General features: G+C 44.2%; 1 protein-coding gene across 1 annotated transcript; it reads right to left on the minus strand.

Annotated features, from left to right (window-relative positions):
- Window positions 1–2,553: 2,553 nt before the first annotated feature.
- On the minus strand, window positions 2,554–21,903 carry LOC112834588 (uncharacterized). The gene is made up of 6 exons (XM_073902232.1): window positions 21,777–21,903; window positions 12,235–12,391; window positions 11,548–11,674; window positions 10,718–10,813; window positions 10,072–10,154; window positions 2,554–4,837 (listed from the first exon to the last, which is right to left on the minus strand). Exons 2-6 carry the CDS (start codon window positions 12,337–12,339, stop codon window positions 3,500–3,502), a joined length of 1,749 nt encoding a protein of 582 aa, XP_073758333.1. The 5' UTR covers window positions 12,340–12,391; window positions 21,777–21,903; the 3' UTR covers window positions 2,554–3,499.

Here is a 21,903-nt window from a genome sequence, read left to right on the forward strand (position 1 = left end):
CCCAACCTGTGAGGGACAAACACAGACATCCTTGTGTGGTTTGATATGGGGGACATGTCACGTTGGTGGGCACCCCCCTCCCCTGGGAGAGTGCCTTGCCCTCTGCAGTCACTGTGCCAGGCTGAGGCCCCACCGTTCCTCATTCACTGCCCGTAGAGCACACCAGGCAAAATCCCTGCACCAATCACATCCAACAAGTAGGGGGCCTGGGCGGCCTACTCTTGGTTTGGGCTTGGGTCACAATCTCAGGGTTGTGGAATCGAGCCCTGCATCAGTCTCCACGTTCTGCGTGTGCCGCTCCCTGCCCCACCCCTGCTCACGCACTCCCTCTAAAATAATTTACAAGACCCATCTTCACTGCCAGCCTGAGAGACCTGACCAACTCCTCGCTGAGGACACGAGTGTTAGGAAATCGTCATTTAGAAAGTGCATGAGAGGGAGCGCCCGGGTGGCTCAGTCAGTGAAGCGTCTGCCTTCAACTCAGGTCATGATCTCAGGGTCCTGGGATCGAGTCCCATGTCTGGCTCCCTGCTTAGCAGGAAGTCTGCTTCTCCCTCTGTCTCTTCCTGTGGCTCCCCCCGCTCATGCTCTCTCTCAAATAAATATAATCTTAAAAAAAAAAAAAAAGTGCATGAGAAAACTTTCACTTCCATCATAGGTCGTATAGAAAGACTGTTTTCCGAGTATAATCGGCCACAATAGGACCGACTGCTCGCCCCACCCCCGTACCCTTACTGCCACTTGGAACAGTCGGCTCGCTCTACATCTGACATACAGGCAGGAGCTACGCTCGGTAATAAGACTACAGCAGAACAAAAAATTGGGAAAGAAGACTATGTGTACATGAAGTGACTGTGTATGCAGAAAATCCAACTAAAAAAAAAGTGCTGAGAAAGTTATTAAACTTACCAAGTTCAGATAATTCAAGGTCATATAAGTCAATTATACTTATCTGTTAGCGATGAATAAATGTAAGTTAAAACATGAGATTTACAAAGGCATAAAAATATAAAACCTGGGGATGACTGTGATGGAAGTTGCGTGAGCTCCTACAGTGACAGGTCACGTTGTTCTCTCCCACATACAAGGACCTACGGCCCCAGCTCCAAAATGGGAGATCATGGGTCTTGTTGCTGGGGGCTTGACTTTACTGTAGTAGACCCCCATGTACTTGCTAGCCACTTCACATACAAACCAGCAGCCTCTCCCCTTCGTCTGAGGGCTTCATCTGCCCCCTGCTCACGTCGCCCCATGCCCCACTCCCCTCCACCCAAGGAGGTCCATCTGGTTACTTTGCCCTCTTTTCTTAGAACGCTGTTCGCTGTCTCCTGGGAATGCATTTTGACGGGTTGATTCCTCCATTCACCTGCCTTGGCTCCCCTCCTCTCTGGGCCTGTCCTCTGAACTGGTTTTGCCGGGAGCCAACCCCCGTCCCCCCCCCCAACAGGAGCATCTACTCTCTCCAGCGCTAGAGCCTCCCATTGCCCCTCTTCCTCCCCACCCGCCCTGCTCTTGCCCAGGTCGCTGCTCCGCTTCACCCCAGTCACCTGCAGCTCCTGTCCAGGGGTCCTCTCCCTCCATGCCCTTGACCCCATCCAGGGTAGGGTATCCGAGCCAGGAACCCCTAGAAGAAATTAGGGGCAATTCTTTCACCTCAAAGTTTTGGTGCTCTGTTTTGAGACCTTCTGCGGCACAGAGGGACACACTTTTCTTGGGCTGCAAATGGGGTCCTGAAACTCGTCACTTCCTACCAAAGTCGGCCCTCCTGGGTCTCGTTCTGTAGTACCTGGTGGCAAACATCTGCCAAACTGAGAAGAGCTGCCACAAGAGACCGACGAGAAAAGTTTATTTGGGGTTGAAGAATTGTGCTTTGGGGAGTACAGATTCCAGCAGTAACCAGAAGTGTCCCACGTACGGGGTGAAAGCAAGGGGTTTTTATGAGAAACAGACGGGCAACTACATGGCTGGGGTAAAAGAGAAAACGGTTGTCCTCTGGTACCGACATATGGTCAATCCTGGAGCGTTTTCCTGTGCACTTGAGGATGCACTGTGCTGTTTGTGATGGATGGAGTGCTCAGGATCCATCTGATCTAATGTGTCATTGAAGGCTCATGTTTTCTTACGGATTTTGTCTGGTTTAGCCATTGATGAAATTGTGTATTCAAGTTCCCCTCCTATCATTGTATTACTGTTTCTCCCTTTACATGTGTTTGTTTTATATACGTAGGTGTTCATTTTTTAAAAGATTTTGAGAGTCGAAGAGATAGATCATGAGCAGGGGGAGAGGGGCAGAGGGAGGGAAAAGCAGACTCCCTTCCGAGCAGGGAGCCCAACGTGGAACTCGATCCCAGGACCCTGAGATCATGACCTGAGCCAAAGGCAGATGCTTAACCGACTGAGCCACCCAGGTGCCCCTATATGTAGGTGTTCCTATGTTGGATGCACAAATATTTACAGAGTTTCTACTATCCTGCTGTTGAACTGACCCCCCTTATTGTCAGGTGATACGCTTCATTGTCTCAACGCCATTCTAAAATAAAAATTTATGCAGAATTCGGTCACAAACTATGTATTAATCTTTAATTCATCATTATAATCTACATACATGGTTAACAATATGTAGTAATGACACATCATCCTGTGCTGTTTTTCAGTTAATATTCAACGTTACTTTCTAGTTGGACCCAATCATAATTATTGCTGTATGAAAAATAGGACCTAACCAATATAATGGATATTTTAGCAACAACTTTGCCTCATATGCAGTTCTACATACTAGTCCATTAAGAAAAAAAATCATTGTCATAAAATTCTGCATTCAGAATTCCCAGATGATGTCACAATCCTACATATGTTTCTTACATTTTTATAATAGGCCATCAGGCAAAAATATAAATTAATGTCTAAACTGTGGGGTTAGACATTCTCGATAGATGTTTTTCCTAGTCAGGAATTTCTAATGCAAACTCTAACCTTCCATCTGATTTTAGCAATGGCATATATACAATGTGAGAAATTGCATGTTGACTAAGGAATTAAAAATCACTGAAGACTTCCATTCATTCACTATTCTACAGTGTGAAACTTCACATGCCTACAATAGTTTTTCTACTAGTAAATGTTTTTTCCATGCATATTACAATGAATAAGCTCCCCAGCATCAATTTTTGTTATTCTCCTAGAGTGACCTCCTTTTGTAAGATTCTCCTGTGTAATTTCCCATTCCAGGGAGATTACATTATCATTCATACTGAATTTTCTTGTGCACCCTACAACCGGAGATCAGCTAATGTCTCTTCCTCCTTGATGATAAATATTGCGTTCCTCCAAATGGAGTTCACTCATGTTGTGTAAGGATAAACTTAAAATGAAGGCATTTCCATAATGAATATGGCCATAAATTTCCCCCACTTATGAATTCTCGGATTATAGATTAGAGCTGTGGCTGAAGGCTCTTCCACGTTCTTTCACTACATTTAAAGTGAGTTCTCTCATGTCTTCAAAGGCAAGAGCTCGTAACAAAGGCTTTTCCACATAGAGGACATTTATACGGGTTTTCTGCAGTATGAGTTCTCTCAAGTTCTTTAAGATTAGAGCTTTCAACAAAGGCTTTTCCACATAGAGGACATTTATATGGGTTCTCTCCAGTATGAGTTCTCTCATGTTCTCTAAGATTAGAGCTTGTAACAAAGGCTTTTCCACATAGAGGACATTTATATGGTTTCTCTCCAGTGTGGGTTCTCTCGTGTTTTCTAAGACAAGAGCTTGTAACAAAGCCTTTTCCACATAAAGGACATTTATATGGTTTCTCTCCAGTGTGGGTTCTCTCATGTTCTCGAAGACAAGAGCTTGTAACAAAGGCTTTTCCACACAGATGACATTTATATGGTTTCTCTCCAGTATGAGTTCTCTCGTGTTCTCTAAGATTAGAGCTTGTAACAAAGGCTTTTTCACATAGAGGACATTTATATGGTTTCTCTCCAGTGTGAGTTCTCTCGTGTTCTCTAAGATTAGAGCTTGTAACAAAGGCTTTTCCACAGAGAAGACATTTATATGGTTTCTCTCCAGTGTGAGTTCTCTCATGTTTTTTAAGACAAGAGCTTGTAATAAAGGCTTTTCCACATAGATGACATTTGTATGGTTTCTCTCCAGTGTGCGTTCTCTCATGTTGTCTAAAACAAGAGCTTTGAACAAAGGCTTTTCCACATAGATGACATTTATATGGTTTCTCTCCAGTGTGCGTTCTCTCATGTTCTCTAAGATTAGAGCTTGTAACAAAGGCTTTTCCACATAGAAGACATTTATATGGTTTCTCTCCAGTGTGTGTTCTCTCATGTTGTTTAAGATAAGAACTTTGAACAAAGGCTTTCCCACACAGATGACATTCATAAGGCTTCTGTCCAGAATGAATATGCTTATGTCTAGTTAAAGATGAAAAATACCTGAAGTGACTCCCACACTGATTACAAACAAATGGATTCTCTCCTGTGTGAGTTATTTTATGGGAACGAAGGTGGGAGTTTCGACTGAAGTTTTTTCCACATTCATCACATTTATAGGGTTTCTCTCCTGTGTGAATTCTCTGGTGTATGCAAAGCTTCCTTCTATTATGGAAGCATTTCTCACATTGATTACATTTATAAGGTTTTGCTTCCATGTAAGTTTTCTGGTGTCTATAAAGGTCGCTTCTATGACTGAAATGTTTCCCACATTCACTCCATTTATAGGGTCTCTGTCCAGTGTGAGTTAAGACATGTTGAGTCAATGTGTAGGTTTGAGTGAAAACTTCATCATACCCAATATGTTCAAACGGGTCTTCTCCTGAGTGATATTTCTGCTGTTGGGAAAGAGATGAGACTGTTATAGGAACTTCACAGAAATATTTATCCATAGGTTCTCTATGTATAAATTCTAGGCTGACCACTCAGTGATAATCTCCAATTAATTCCCCAGGTTACTTACGTGCACATGGGGTATTCATCTCCTGCACACACATTTTTACCTTTGCATATTATATGGATGGAGGTTTCTGTGATTTGTCCCACATAACCTTCCACCCCGACCTGCATGAACACAGGCAGGCCAAACAATGACGTGTGTGAGACTCCTGCTGCACGAGTGACCTCGGGAGCTTGGTTAGTGGACATTAGCTGGCTTCCAGGTCAGAATTGGCCCTTCTTCTGGTCTGGATGCCAAGAACTCTAAGAGTTGATTTAACTTTCTTATTCTCCTTTACTGCTTCCTACTGCCCTCATCTATGCACAGACTTCCCTTTTTTTCTTTTGGTTTCTATTAGATTTTTATAATATCAATGGAGTGTTTTTTCCCCTTTGAAACAGAGTATGGCTGCTGTCAATCTTTTATGTAGAATGTAACTGGTGTAGTCAGCAGGATTCACGACACGACTTTTCTGTTTCGAAGAGGAAACCCCACCCTCATGCTGATATTCCTGAGTGGGAAGATCTGCAGTTTTGCTCACTGGCAAAAGAATGGTCTAAGCAGGTCAGTCTGTGTGAACAATGGGAAGGTAAAATGAAGTCAGCCGAGCCACCACTGCTCATAGACACTTTGCGGACTGTAACTGGGATAGATGGGTCATTCCTAGCTTGCTGGGAATGGTGTTTGTTAACAGCCTATAGACAAATGATCACATCGTGGTAAGTGCCAGGAGGAAAAACTAAAATTAGAAAAGGAAATAGCGGATTTACAATCTAGAATGGCTATGCTTCCATGTCAGACTTACCAAGTCCACACCTATCAGCATGGGGCAGAAAAAATGGCCATATGGTTCGCCAGGGAAAAATAAAAGAGAGGGAGGATGGACACTAAGAAAGAGCACGTAGCTATGGATGCTGCTGGGTGTGAGTGGGATGGCGACATCTGGGATGATGATGACAGGGGGACGGACACCACCTCTCAGAGACACCTAGGGCAGCAGAAGCATCACCCCGCAAGAGTGAGAAGAGATACTCTGAGGATTCTGAGAAGAGAATGCCCTATGAAGAGATGTTACAATTACAAGAGACTGTGCTACATGATGTTTTAAAAAAAGGTGGATTCTGAATGCACTGCTACATCTGTGGCAGTTTCAAAGAGATCTTACCCTAAGATGGATGGAAATAATGGAAGCAACTCTGTATGTATAAAAGTAGGAGATATGTAAAAAAAAAAAGATATAAGGAACAGGAATGTATTTTTTTGAAGGTAAAAGAAGGTAATTTTGTTCTGGATGAGACTGATTGTTTGGAGAGAAATAACTTAGGATAAAATCTGAATGCAAAGTAAACTTGTGGAAGGTTTGTGAAGGGAGATCTTTGGAATTTTAAGTATGATAAGGACAGACTAAATAAGATTGAAATAAATGGATTTTAAAAGTATATGGTATAAAATTCTGCTTTTCTCTCTGTTCAAAAGACAAGTTTCTCAAATTATTGGTCTGCACTTGCTAAGATATAAAGTTGTTTTCTTTTTGTCTGCTCAGAAAAACCAGTTTCTGTGTTTTGTCTTTATCAGGTCTTTAAGATTCTGTAATCCAATTTAGGCATGTGCTTTAAAACTTTCTAGGGGTTTAACAAACTTCCCAAGATTTCAATTGCAAATGACGTCTTTTTGAGCGAGGCCTTTTTATTTGGTGTGTTAAGTTACTTGGAAAGCACTGTCAAACAAATCATGTTAAGCCTTATGTTGTTTGGGTAAATGCTATAATTTTTCTAGAGATTATATGCAATTCCTTGTTTTTTTTTTTTTTAAGATTTTATTTATTTTTTGACAGAGAGTGAGAGAGGGAACACAAGCAGGGGGAGTGCGAGAGGAAGAAGCAGGCTTCCCGCCAAGCAGGGAGCCTGATCCCAGGACCCTGGGATCATGACCTGAGCCGAAGGCAGATGATTAACAACTGAGCCACCCAGGCGCCCCTGCAATTCCTAAAGTTTTAATAAAGATCAAATAAGCCCATGCTATCTTGGTTGCAATTTATCAAAAGGATGACTTAAAAAAAAAAAGAAGATAGCAGGAAGGGAAAAATGAAGGGGGGGAAATCGGAGGGGGAGACGAACCATGAGAGACTATGGACTCTGAGAAACAAACTGAGGGTTCTAGAGGGGAGGGGGTGGGGGGATGGGTTAGCCTGGTGATGGGTCTTAAAGAGGGCACATTCTGCATGGGGCACTGGGTGTTATGCACAAACGATGAATCATGGAACACTACATCAAACACTAATGATGTAATGTATGGTGATTAACATAATTTAAAAAAAGGATGACTTAAAATAATGGTTAATTTAGTGTCACCAAATTTTCATGGGTAATTGTTAAGATAGCTTTAGCTTTCAAAGTCTTTGGTAACCTAGAACTTTAAAGTTTTGCTTGGATGGTAAATTGGGATTGAACTCGTTGGATGTCTAGGTCTTTTCCATATAGGATAAAGTGCTAAAGCACTGATTACTGAAACAGGCTTGCACTTCTGATTTCTTACTGCAGAGAAACTAAGGATATTTGAGTCTTTTGATAAACATGCTTTGTGCTTAATTGATTCATAAATTTGCCATCCAAAGAATTCTAGTGTGACAGTTCACAACTGGTTACTACTTAGTTTTTATTGAAGACGCCTATGGGAAGACATTTGGCAGTGGGCCCCAAATACTAAAATTACTGTTTTTCATGTAGATGCTCAGTGTGCTTACCTCCACAGAGCACACCTTCAAAAAAGTAGCTAACTCACTAGCTGAATCACGGCAAACACAGTTAAGCCTGTGACTGACACCGGACTGGTGAAAAGTGGACCCTCGGGAAGGTAGGCTACTCACAGGTGGGCCCAGGACTGTGGGATACCCATCACTCGGGATGCCATGAAAAAAAATGTATTAAAATGTCCACCTTGTCAGATTTGGCAAAAGCAAGAAATCCCACAACAGTACAAGGGACAGAATCAGCAGCAAAGACCCCCTGCCCAAATTTGGCAAATACGTTATGTGGGGCCATTACCCTACTTCCAAGGCTGTCAATAGATTTGTGTGACAGTGGACACTCTCTGGGTATTTAATAGTTGGCCCATTTGCCCACACCACCCAAAAGGAAACTATCAAAACCTTAGAGACTATTCTATGATGATGTACCTACTCAGACCCAGAATAATAACGGCTCCCCCTTGACAGGTAAGTTAGTAAAAGCTTTTACCTCCTCCTATAATACTGAATGGATTTGTCATATTTCTCTATTACCCCCAGGCGGCTGAACTGATGACACAGATAAACAGATTTTTTTTAAACAACAATTAAAAAAAGTAGGGGATGGCTCTTCATCAAAATGAAACTTATACTTAATGGAGGCTTTAAAAATCCTGAACGACAGACCAATTGGTCAAAATGAGACTCCATTAGGGCAGATTAAGACCCCTAATTCACAAATAAGCTGTAGGACAAAACCCTTCTAGCCAATATTAATATGCTGGAATATTAATTCAGATGCTAACTTACCTTCCAAAGCCATCAGACAACATTCCCACTTCTGCTGAAGTTACCTGCTCAAGGAGGGGTTGCTTACGATGATACTCATGTACTCTGATGCTAAAACATTCTATCACGTTTGGGTTCTATGCTGTCCCATCGCCTGGACTCAAGCCAAGGCTATCTCCACCAAAGCAGGACAACCACTGACCCTGCCCTGTTGGGCCCACCGCTCTCTACATGTAGGACCTACATGCTGGTGTCGTGATGGACACAAGATTTACTCCCAAAAACACGTCGGACATCTTCTTGACCTCACTGCCCAAACTCGTCGAGAGCACTACAATTTCACTCTAGGAGTAACAGCTATCACCTTGTCTGATGATGGTAAACATACACATGTAAAATTGAGAAAGCAAATTCCCAATGATGTCAGTTTAAAACGAGAATCTATGCTTGTGACAGTGCTAATTTTCCATTACCAACTGTCAATTAATCAGGTTAATACTTGCTCTAGCTTATTGGACTGGTTACCCCGTTGAGGAGGGTTTCTACAGGGTGCTGTGCTCATAACAACATTCACTGTTATTTATATGTTGTTGGACTTGTGGATGTACCAAAAGTGCCTTGCAGGTACACATGGTATCGTATTATGCATGACAACTCAAGGACCGAATGTACTGTATGGATGGAGGTTTCTGTGATTTGTCCCACATAACCTTCCACCCCGACCTGCACGAACACAGACAGGCTAAACAATGACGTGTGTGAGATTCCTGCTGCATGAGTGACCTCGGGAGCCTGGTCAGTGGACATTAGCTGGCTTCCAGGTCAGAACAGGCCCTTCTGGTCGGGACGCCAAGAGCTGTGAAGTCTTGCCTTACATCCCCTCCTGCTCCAGGCTGGGCTGTCCCCCCGGAACGGAATCTGGGAGGGAGGCAAACACACACAGCCTCGACTCCTTGAAGATGCAAAGACGTGATAACACAGAAATGCAGCTCACTGCAAACTGCACGTAGGCAAACAAACGTTTAGCTTCCGACCCCATCATGTGCCCTCTAAATACAGCCCTTGTGGGGATGGTCAGTGGGAAGTTTCAGCTGAGGTGAGGACGGAGGACGCTCTGCCCAGGCCTCTCCATCGGGACTGCAGCCCGGCTGTTTGTTTCCCCGGGGCTTCCCCAGCTGATGAGGCTGGATGTTCTAAGTACCCAAGGTGATGTAACTTTGTGTTGTTCTCCTTTACTGCTTACTCCTGCCTCATCTATGGGCAGATCTCCCTTTCCTTCTTTCGGTTTCTATTAGATTTTTGTAGTATCAATGGAGTGTTTTTTCTCCTTTGAAGCGGAGAGTTTGGCTGCCATGAATCTTTTGTTCTAGAACACCTTGGTAGCATCTTTATTGGAGGACTGAGTGCTTTTGAAGATGTCATTATGTTTCGTGCAAATAAACCAGTTATACAATTATCCTTTTATCAGAGCTGTTAAGGTTTAAATACAGGCTAATTTCTTCCCCAAATTAAATTTTTGACCACATTCTGTGGCAATATGTGATTTTTCTGCATTGTTAACATATCCGACTCCCAGGCCTACAACACGGACAGGCAAGGTTTGTCCTCATGAAACTTACTATTGTGTTGCAGTTAGATGGGTCCTCCTTGAAGATATCTTGCATAGATATTGTTTCTTCCTTTTTATGGCTGTTTTCCAAGCCTGAAATAATTGAAAATAGTAAGAAATAAACCTAAGAAATATCTTGAGTAGAGTAGGGGAACTAAAGTGTTGAAAAACACACAAGACCCATGTGTGTTCCTAACACTGACCACTACATGACCAAATAATGTGAAACTGAGGATTACACTGGTGAATAGACATGCACTTTAGAATAATGTCAATCAGAATAATATCAATTAGAAAAAATCTCAAAAAAGAAAAATAATGATGGGCTGTTGTAGAAAATATGGGAGCGGAAATCATTTAAAATCATTTAAAATCATTTAAAAAAAGCAGGAATCATGACCAAGACCACAATGTGAAATTTTACATCCTATGAGGACGGGAACATTGCTTCTCTGAGGTCCAATGTAAGTACAGACACACCAAGAGAAACCAATGTGTGACAAGTTAATGACAAAGTCTGAGGAAAGCAGGCTCACTGGCCACTTGGTCTTCTGAAGCTATCATTCACTCAAGGAAACGTGCGTGACATCAGTAACAAGATCCCGCTCATTCGCTCACTAGACTTCTCTCACTAAGCGCCTATGTCCACGGCTCACCTGGACTCCAGCCTTGGGCAAGTCTTCTGTCTTCCCTCCACAGCACCCCTCCTTGTTCCCACTGGGAGATCACATCTGATTGGAAGAACTGACACCCTAGATCAATGGGAGAAGGGTACGTGACTTTAGAGTTCTGCGCTGAGAACAGTGCATGATATCCTACTGTGCAGGCTGCTGCAGAAGGACAGTGTGAGCACTGCACAAAAGCCCCGAGAACACCACCTTCGACCCGGAAACATCAATAAAGGCCTCAGCCTGACACTGCACCCAGGCCAGTCAGCACTTCTGTTTGCTGACGCTCCTGCCCAAGCTCAGCAAGTGCAGAAGGCTCCGTGTGTGCATCCAGAAGGAATGGAATCAGTGTTCTCACGGGGCGGGTAACATTATTTCCAAAGGAAGACAATAAACATACGCTCCACCAGAATATTCTGCGGAGTTTTATGTGGAAAGTGATACAGGATGTTCGATTTTCTACTGTGCTCAAACTTCACCATAGTGCCCAGAACAGAAAATAGTTAAGATCTTTATTTATCCAACCAAAAACTATTCATTGTATTCCCAGCATTGTTCTGGGTCTTGGAGAAAGTGCAACAGGACGACACACAATTGTAGCCAAGACGACTGTAATTCAAATTACTATGTAACACACTTGATGACAGTCAAGAAATTTACAAATTTCATCTAGTCAGAATAGAAGGGCTACAAAAGAGTATGAGTTAGGGCAGAGAGCTGTTAGAATTTGTGGAAGCTGTTGCCTACACGGTTCATAAATAAAAAGATGAATGAACGAACGAATGACTGAATGAACGGACAGATGGTGGCCGACTCACCCACGGAGACCAGATGAGTGATGTTCTCCAGCATCACATCAATGTACATCTTCCTCTGGGACCTGTCCATCAGCGTCCACTCCTCCTGGGTTAAGTCTATGGCTACATCTTTGAAGGTCACAGATTCCTAGAATACCACAAAGAGTGTGTTTCAACAGGCCCATGCTTAGTAATCCATAGGAGAGAACTGTCAACAGGATACTGATGGCAAAGGGGGAAACTGTGGATAGGAGGTCAAATGCCGTATGTGGCTCAAATCACACGTTCTCCCGTGACCTGCCTATGCCTTTCAGACACAATCAAAAAGAAAGACGCACACAGTAGGCCCACAATCACTTCGTTATCAAGGAATCTCAATGTGAAATCACCTGGCAATTTCCCAATAAACTGTTAATTTTGACTTCCTGGTTGGCAATTATAACCTAGATTAAATAGCACTGAGGGGCACCTGGCTGGCTCAGTTGGAAGAGCATGTGACTCTGGATCTTGGGGTCATGTGTTCGAGCCCCAGGTTCATAGAGATTACTAGAAAAACGAACTTATACATAGTGGTGCTGCGATTTCCACTGAGCTAATGTGCAAATGCTTCTTTCAGCGCCAACACTGACCACACACGTGATCGGTCCACTCATATGAACAGGCAGAGACTCATGAAGCAAGGCCCACCACTCATCGTACAAAACTCACTTGTTCTTTAGAAGAGATCAGGGCAGACAGTATCGTGAGGGGCTCCTGAGATTGCTCTTCTGAAGGATGGCCCCACAGTGCTCCCTCTTGCAGCGAGCTCTCCATTCTCAACAGCAATTATCCTTGGATCGATTCTCTGTATATTAATCCTGTTTTTCTGTTCAAAGGCAAGAGAATCCTCTCAATTAGTTCTGGCCTCTCTTGGTCCTTCAAAAACTGCTTCAGGATTTTAAATTTTACTCTAATTTAATGCACAGCTAATTTTTAAAAAATACTCCCCGGGCACTGTTTTCAGATTTCCAATTTTAACAAAGTTTAATCACAAAGAGGGAAAATGCATGAAAGGGATAAAGGTAGTAAAGAGGATTTTAGTCATCTTTGGAAGCTCCCAAACTTCAAGTACATGTTAACAAAACGTTTTAAGTTTAAAATCGAGAGAAAAACATGATTTCTTCTTTCTTCTCTTACAGATGTTTTTTGTGTTCTCTGGAAAACTGCACAGCTTGAACACCTGTCCCCTCACAGGCTGAACGTCACCCCTCCCCACATTACTAGGACTAATGAGCACACCATTTCCCAACTAAGACCATACGATGGAGGAGAAAAGAAAACTCTGCCAATTTCTTTTCTGAAAGGACATCCTTCAAGGAGACTGAGAATGTAAATGTTGGAAAGGAGATGATTTCCTGATCAATCCCTGACCAAACACAAGCATCCCTAAGTCCTGGGAACAATTAAGTAGTGCCCAACTCCCTGAACATTGCCTGGGTGCACTGAGGAGACTCAGGCCAAGAGAGGCCTTCCCATCCACTGGCAACAGAGCGAGAGCCCATCTCCACTCACCTGCGGCTGCATTCTCAAGAATTCAGCCACCCCCTCGCCTCCTCCGGATCTCCACTCACAGAGAGTACAAGCAATATGCAGGAAAAGCTGAGCAAAGAGAGAGAAGCCAAGAGACTCCAGTCTTATCCCCCATTCCTGGAGACCCTAATCATGAATCCCTGAGACCCCTGCATGCAACCCCCCAGCTCCCTCTACAAGAACATGCCCTCAGAGAAGTGGGCAGCTCTCACAACTGCCTGGAGCAAAAGTGAGAAGGCTCTGGCTACCGTTGCTAGTAAATAAAATATGAAGATTCTTTTCTATTTCCAGATAAGGGAATGAAAATCATAGAGTTTGTAAGTTAACCAGCAAGTTGGGTTTTTTTTTTTTTTTTTAAAGCTTTTACTTATTTCAGAGAGAGACAGAGAGACAGCAGGAGCAGGAGTGAGGGGCAGAGGAAGAGAGACTCTCAAGCAGACCCCATGCTGAGCATGGAGGCCAACATGGGGTTCGATCCCAGGACTCTGAGATCACGACCCAACCCGAGACCAACTGTGCCACCCGGGCGCCCCTCAGACAAGGAAGTGAAAATCATTGAGTTTGTAAGTTAACCAGCAAGTTTTTCAGAGGGTTATTTAATTCTTTCTCTAAATCCCAAACCAAAAGTCCCCAACTTCGAAAATGTAGAATGCAAGCATCTTAAAAGGAAATTTGTTCAATCTAACATTTTAGTAAAATTGTAACTGGAATACTGTCCTACGTTAATCACCAGCACAAACGACACCCAGCATTTCATAAATCTTACATTTAAAAATATTGGTAAACTTTATGGGGCGCCTGGGTAGCTGTCAGTTAAGCATCTGCCTTCGGCTCAGGTCATGGTCCCAGGGTCCTGGGATCGAGCCCCGCATCGGGCTCCCTGCTTGGCGGGGAGTCTGCTTCTCCCTCTGCCCCTCCTCCCACTTGTTCTCTACATCTCTCTCTGTCTCTCAAATAAATAAAATCTTTTAAAAAAATAAATAAAGTATTGGCAAACTTTGAATTCTTACCAAAATTTTGTTAGTACTTAATTGTATTTCATGGAAAAATGATATATCACAAGAAGTAGATTTAACTCACCTCCTTATACCTAGAGTCCAGAAAATAAGGAAGACAAAATAAAGGTTTAATAAATATGACTCTCTGCTTGGAAATTTAAATACATTCACTTAATTCATCCTTACAAAGACTTCGGTGTATTTACTGCTACGGACTGAGTGCCCATGTCCCCTCCGCCCCCACACAAATCCACTAGTCAAAGCCCTACTTCCCAACATGGTGGTCTCTGGAGGTGGCTTAGATGAGGTCATGAGAGTAGGTCCCCCAAGAAGGAACCGGTGACATTATTAGAGGAACAGACCCATAGCTCTCTCTGCCACGCTGGGACTCAGTGAGTGCCAGGCTTCTGCAAGCCCAGAACTGGTCCATCACCAGGTCCCGAATCTGCGGACACTCTGGTCTTGGGAGCTGCCAGGCTCCAGAACGGTGAAAAATAAATGTGTGCTGTCTAAGCCACCAAGTCCACTGTGTTAAAGCCGCCCAGAATGACCACAGCATGTACTTCTTTAACAAAGGACATGGACATAGTTTTGGAAAGCTTTAGTGATAGGACAAAACTACATGGCTAAAGAATGATACAGCCAGCACTTTAATTTTGGTCTGTTTCCCAAACTCAGATTTCTGAGCACGGTCCTCTTCAGGGGTTCACACCACCCCTAGGTCTCAGCAGGAATGCCCCTCAGCAATCCCCGCCGTGCCTCCTTCCAGCAGCTGCTCAGAATCACTCCTCCCACCTGGGGGCCACCTTTAGTCGACCAGCCCACTTCAATCCCCATATCCTCCTTTCCACATGCATCCAGGACAAGAAAATGCAGTTTTGTTCCAACTGCGTATGAAAGACCTGTCCCAATGCCTGGTTGCACGGCTTGTGCTCAAAACTATCGGAGATCAAAAATCCCCTGTTGTTAGATCTGCCTATCTCCCTGATACATCCATTTCTTCCACCGGATTAATGACCAACACCCTGTAACAGACAACAGTCCTATTTCTCAAAATCCAAACATTCAAATAAGTAGTCTTTTTTTTTTTTTTTCACACCAGCAGCTAATTCTGACAGCAACTGGGTGTGCTAGGGTTCAGCTCAATCCTGGCAGTCTCCTCCCCGAGTCATCATCAGATCCCCACAAGCCTTCCTCTACTCCAGATGCCAGCAGCACACGTAGTGCCAGGCTACTCACACTTCTGCTGGGCACACTGCAGGTCCAGGGGTTCCCACAACCCCTCAAAGGAGGTTTGGTAATTTTCTAGAATGACTCCTAGAATTTAGGAAAAACTTCACTTGAGCTTATTGGTCTGTTATAAAGGACAAAAATGAGCAGTCAGATGAAGAGGTACATGGGGTAAGGTCCAGGAGGGTCCCCAGTGCATCATCCCTGTCCCCGTGGAGGTGGGATGCACTACCCTCCAGCAGGTGGAAGCTTTCACCAACCTGCCAAGTCTCCAAAAGGCCGTTCAAGAGTTTATAGAGCTCAACCTCCAGCAAGCTCTCCCCTCCCCAGAGGCTGCTGCGTGGGGCCGATATCATTTACAAGCACAAATCTATTCGTAACACTCTCCAGCTTTAATTTCTTCCATGCCTTCTCACTGGCCTTGCAGTAGGGCCTTTAGACCTGCCATGGTCTTCAGGCCCTGAAACCCTCTTCCTGCTGCCACAGCTCATCCACCCAGCTCCTCCCACTGTGGTCGGCTCCCTGCCTGTCTCAGCAATTTTACACAAGTTCTGTTACCATGAAAAAAACAAGTCTTTAAAATTATTCGTACTTCCATGAGTATTCCTAAGACTTTGTTCAAATAAATTTTTTAAAGGTTTTATTTATTCATTTGAGAGAGAGACAGAGAGCTCACAAGCAGGGGGAGGGGCAGAGGAAGGAGAGAAGCAGGCTCCCTGCGGAGCAGGAAGCCCAACACCAGACTCGATCCCAGGACCCTGAGATCACAACCTGAGCTGAAGGCAGATGCTTAACTGACTGAGCCACCCAGGCACCCCTGCTCAAATAAATTTTTAAGAATTAACTAAAATATCTGTATTTTATGTAAGAGTTTTCCTAAAGGATATAATGACATCCTTTAGGATTACATACAGTTTTTTTTCTTAAATTTCTTTAAATTATCTCTCCTAAGTTAGCCTTTAAACAACAGAGTCTGACAATTTACCCTTCTTATTCTCTAGTACAACTCCTCTGTCTGGCACAAGCCCTGTTCAGAGTCTCCTACCGCACAGCGTCCGTCTGATGAAGAGATCCTCACTGCCGCAAGAACACTGCAGTGTGACTAGGCTGCCAAGACGACACAGAGAGGAACCCTGGAGACAGAGCACTTGATTACCTTAAATGCCTGCTACAAAAATAATACTCACTTTTGAGAGTTAGTATAGATTCACTTTTATATTTGATATAAATACACTGAAAAGAAAACAAGACAAACCATTCTTTCTGGAATCAAATGCCTGTGCCTAAAATGAAAATATACTGCCTGATAATTTTCTTCATAAGTCATTTATTCTTTTAAATATTAAGATAGGTCCTAAGACTTATCAACTTTTTCATATTATTAAAAAATAGTTGAAACACATCCTACTTATGGGAAAACCAACACTAAAAGTATAATTTATTCTTGGAACCTATAATATTGAAGCATGTCGAGTATTACAGTCACTAGGATTTCAAGAAATCTGACTTGAAGAGATCTGTGTTGGATGGTCTTTCTCTCTTCCAAAGAGCTAATGGGAGAGAAGGGTCTGCAAAACGATTTCATTCGCCTGCCTCAAGATGACCAGGCGGGGTTGCTGAGGGCAATGTCCTGGGCCTAGAAGGATACACAACGTCTCCCCTTCCAGGTTTTAACTACAGGGACCTCATTTTAGTGCACTTTGCAGAGTTGTTTTTTTTTTTTTTAAGATTTTGTTTATTCATTTGAGACACAAAGATAGAGAGACCATGAGCAGGGGGAGAGGCAGAGGCAGAGGGAGAAGCAGGCTCCCGCTGAGCCAGGAGCCAGATGCGGGGCTCGATCCCAGGACCCCAGGACCATGACCTGAGCCGAAGGCAGATGCTTAACCATCTGAGCCACCCAGGCGCCCTGCAGATAGTTTTTTACAAAGGTTGTTGGCAACGCAATGTTGGTTGGCGCCATTTTCTCCAACACCATTTGCTCACTTTGTTATCTCTGTGTCACATTCTGGTGATTCTCACAGTTTCAAATATTTTCATTCTTATATTTGATCATTAATGACACTATTACGATTGGTTTGGGGTGCCGTGAGCTGTGCCTGTATCAGATGGCCAACTTAATCAATGTTCTGTGTTTTGTTTTTTTTAAAGATTTTATTTATTTATTTGACAGAGAGAGACACAGCGAGAGCAGGAGCACTAGCAGGGGGAGTGGGAGAGGGACTCCCGCGGAGCAGACTGTTCTGAGTGTTCTGACTGCTACACTAAGCTGTCCCCTTGTCTCTCCCCTCTCCTTGGGTCTCTAGTCTATGAGACACAACAATATTGGTATTAGGCCAATTAATAACCCTGCAGGGACGCCTGGGTGGCTCAGTGGTTAAGCGTCTGCCTTCGGCTCGGGTCATGGTCCCGGGGTCCTGGGATCGAGCCCCGCATCGGGCTCCCTGCTCCGCGGGAAGCCTGCTTCTCCCTCTCCCACTCCCCCTGCTTGTGCTCCCTCTCTCGCTGTGTCTCTCTGTCAAATAAATAAAATCTTTAAAAAATAGTAAAAAAAAAAAAAATTTAAAAAAAAGCGCTAGTCCAGTGAACACATGAATAAGTGAAGTGAAACAAGCTTATAGCTTATATGGAGAAAGTCTGAGTGGTCTGGATGGAACACAACATTCCCGGAGTCAAAGCCTAACCCATGGCGAGGCCCTAACTGTCTTCAGTTCTGTGAAGGCTGAGGGAGGTGGGGAAGCTGCAGAAGAAAAATCTGAAGCTAGCAGAGACTGGCTGGTGAGCATTAAGGAAAGAAGGTGTCTCCATGAGAGGACAAGGTGAAGCAGCAGGTGCTGATGGAGAAGCTACAGCAAATCATCCAGAAGATCTAGCTCCGAGAATTCAGGAAGGTGGCTACACTCAACAACAGACTGTCAGTGTAGACCCAACAGCCTTCTGTTGAAGAAGATGCCATCTAGGGCTTTCATAACCGGAGAAAAGTCAATGCCTGGCTTCAAAGCTTCAAAGGACAGGCCGACTCTCTTGTGAGGGGCTAATGCAGCTGGTGACTCTAAGTGGAAGCCAGTGTCCATGAACCATTCTGAAATCCCAGGGCCCTTCAGAATCATGCTGTATCTACTCCGCCTCTACGCTGTAAATGGAACAACGCAGCCGGGATGACAACACATCTGTCTACAACATGGTTTACTGAATATTGTAAACCACCATCGAGGATCTACTGCTCAGAAAAGATTCCTTTCAAAATACGACTGTTGTTGATATATGTACCTGATCACCCAATGGCTCTGATGGAGACGGACAATGAGATTAATGTGGTTTTCATGCCTGCTAACGCAGCATCCATTCTGCAAAATGGAGGGGAAAAAGGGACACAGACCCAGAACTTTGATAAATTATAGGGGAATAAAAGCTTATAAGGATCTCTATAGAAAAAAATCCCAAAACAGAAGTTTCCCCCCCATTAAACTGTAGGCTCAGAGCACCTGGGTGGGCTCAGTGGGTAAGCATCTGCCTTTGGCTGATCTCAGGGTCCTGGAATGGAGCACCCCCCGACCCCGCGTCGGGCTCCCTACTCAGGGGGGAGTCTGCTTCTCCCTCTCTGACCTTACTCCCGACCTGTGCTGTCTCAAATAAATAAAAATCTTTAAAAAATAAAAATAAAAATTGTAGGCACAGTTGTAAATATGAAAGAATTGAATAATATTTGTTAGGGAAGAAAAGGTGTGGTGCTGAAAAAGCAACATTTGTGGGGACTGAAAAGTGCTGCTGAAGGTCATTCACGAAGAGGCCCAGGGAGACGAGAGCAGAGAAGGAAACCGCATATGCAAATGTCCCAAGGTGAGGCAAGCTTGACAGGACCGTGAATAAGCCAAGTGGTCTGTGCACTGGAACAGTGAGTTACAGCCCTCTGGTGACAGTTAACAACCGAGGTTTTAATATTACATTTCATTTCTGTTTTGTTCAGTGTTCATCTCTGGCAAACAAATACTAAAATCATCTGTTTGTGTATTTTTTCCACAAACAAAAGACCATATGGAAGCTTTTGTGAAAGGAAAATGGATAGAAGCATTAAGATACAAGTGCTGAGACAGAGCTCCTTATATTCACCCCAGCTCAGTTATATCTGAGAGGCAGAGAGTTGAGAAGGGAAATGCTAATCTTAAAGTAAAAAGATTAAAGATATTCTATTCGGATCTGAGATAGTTGGCTTCTTACTGCTGGTTCTTTCTGTCCTTTAAGTTAGCGGTCCAGGACAACTGGTGTTTATTAGATATAACATAAGCAGTGGTCCTTTCAGAAAATAAGAGAATATCAAATCCCTATGTTCTCCCCTGTTAACACCCACGAAAAAGCCCATGCAAAGTCAAAATTCACATGATTATGTGAAATAATTTATAAACCTCAATGGAAAGTGGTCCAAGAACAATTCCCATTATAATAAGCACTACTTATTTAGGGATGCATTTTCTTCTGAAAAACGGATGCAAGGAAACAGAGACTCGGAGACACAGTGTACAGTTTAGTTTGGTTTACTCAGATACCTTATGGGCTCAGTTTGTCATAGGGAGATATGCATCCCATACAGACTCAAGAGGACTCATTCCATTTGATGTGGAGACTCCCAAATACACATTATATATAAACCTAAACATTGAGGATTTGATGGAGAAGGCGACCTGGAGGCTGGATGTGTTACACAGAATTCTATCACTCGACTCCTATGTAAGCAGAGAGGGGGTGAAGAAAAAGTAAACTGAGAGTCCAAATGTTAAGACTCCTTGACCACCAATGGTATAAAGTCCTGGCTCCTTAGTCAGAGTCCACTTCCCAGCAGGTCTGAGAGGAGTAAGCTGAGCTCAGGGGAATGGAGATTTGGAGATTTGGAGGACAGCAGGGCCCCCGTTCTTTGTAAGAACTCCACAGTGGTTACTGTTCTATTGCCTAACAGAAAAATATCTTCCAAATCCTCAATTGATTTTTGAGTTCAAATATTAATATTAAATCAACTTAAAAGTTTTGAGAAAGCCATGGGGGCGCCGAGGTGGCTCAGTCATTAAGCGTCTGCCTTCAGCTCAGGTCATGATCCCAGGGTCCTGGGATCGAGCCCCGCATCGGGCTCCCTGCTCCGCGGGAAGCCTGCTTCTCCCTCTCCCACTCCCCCTGCTCATGTTCCCTCTCTCGCTGCCTCTTTCTGTCAAATAAATAAAATCTTAAAAAAAAAAAGAAGGTTTGAGAAAGCCAGAAAGGTGTCCTCTCTTATAATCTTTGGGAAGTTCTGCAGCATGAACAGTTGCAATCTGGTATTAACAAATTCCAACCAGCATAAACCTCAGTGTTTCCAAAGGAAACATTAAAAAAATTATTAATTTACAGATTCTTGTAAGTTTATTAAGGGTATAAATGAAGCTACTTAAATTTGAAAATCCCATTTGATTATTGTTTTTTAATGTTTATGGTGTGAAAATTCGTAATGGGAAACCTCCCTAAAATGGAGTCGGGAGATTTGGCAGGGAGAACTCTCAGGCAACTGCAGACCCAGTAGGAAGAGGGACTGGACCTTTCAGGGGACTTGACCTTGCACGTGGATAGTACTCTACAACTCCAGCAGGAGGAAGAAAAGCTCTCCTCATCCCCCCAGGACCACAGCTCAGCCAATGAGAAGCCACCACACTTCAAACTCCCAGTTTCCTCCAATGGACTTTTAGTTCACAGCAACCTTCCCAACTTACCCCTTTTCTCCTTAAAAAAGCATGCCTCTCCTTTGTTCCCCTACTTGCCTACAGTTTTTCTGCAGCTTGTTTGTCCCGGATTGCAATTCTATTCCCAAATATTCCCCAATATTTGCCAGCTGGTAAAATAAATGGCAGTTCTACTTCTAAGGTTAACAATGGGAAACAATAAACATCCGTATCAAATGTCCTCAGATACTAAAAAATTAATTTTTCATTAACTAAAAGCAAAAACCACATATTTCCTAAACAGTATCCGTTTTACAGGCCTCATTATCCTAACTGGACACAAAACATCGAGAAATAGAAAACAAAAACCCTGATTAGAATATCCCATACTTCTCAAAATAAAACATTTTCGGGTAGCTCGGGCAGCAGACGTCGGACAACGGGAACTCGCCATCCACGGCGCACTTAACGACCTACACCGACCCTCGGATGCCAGCCCCGCTTCGCCCCAAGTCCCGACACGGAGCCCGCGGCCGCGGCTCTGCCTCCCGCCGAGGACGCCCCGCTCTCGCCCGCCTGGCCTCCGCCACCCCCGCTCGCTCCGCGAACCGCGCCCAGCGCAGCAGCCGCGGCGGCGGCGGCCAGGGTCCCGCCGGCCCCGCGCCCCCAGCCCGGCGCGTCCACACAACCGGGGGCCGCGCACACACCTGTCACCCCACCCGGGAGGCGTCTGCGCACGCAGGGCAAGAGGCCTCGCGGCTCTGAGTCTCACCTGGAACTGCCCCAAACAGCTCCCCGGAAGTAGGGAAGCAGCGGCCGGCTCCCTCGGACACCAGGCAGCCGCCAACCGACCCGAGCGGCCAACCGGCCGGCGCGCGACAGCGGACGAGGGGCCGACC

Source organism: Callorhinus ursinus, unplaced genomic scaffold, assembly GCF_003265705.2.
Source record: "Callorhinus ursinus isolate GAN/ISIS: 27379988/994484 unplaced genomic scaffold, GSC_fseal_2.0 scaffold17, whole genome shotgun sequence".
Classification (NCBI taxonomy): Eukaryota; Metazoa; Chordata; class Mammalia; order Carnivora; family Otariidae; genus Callorhinus; species Callorhinus ursinus.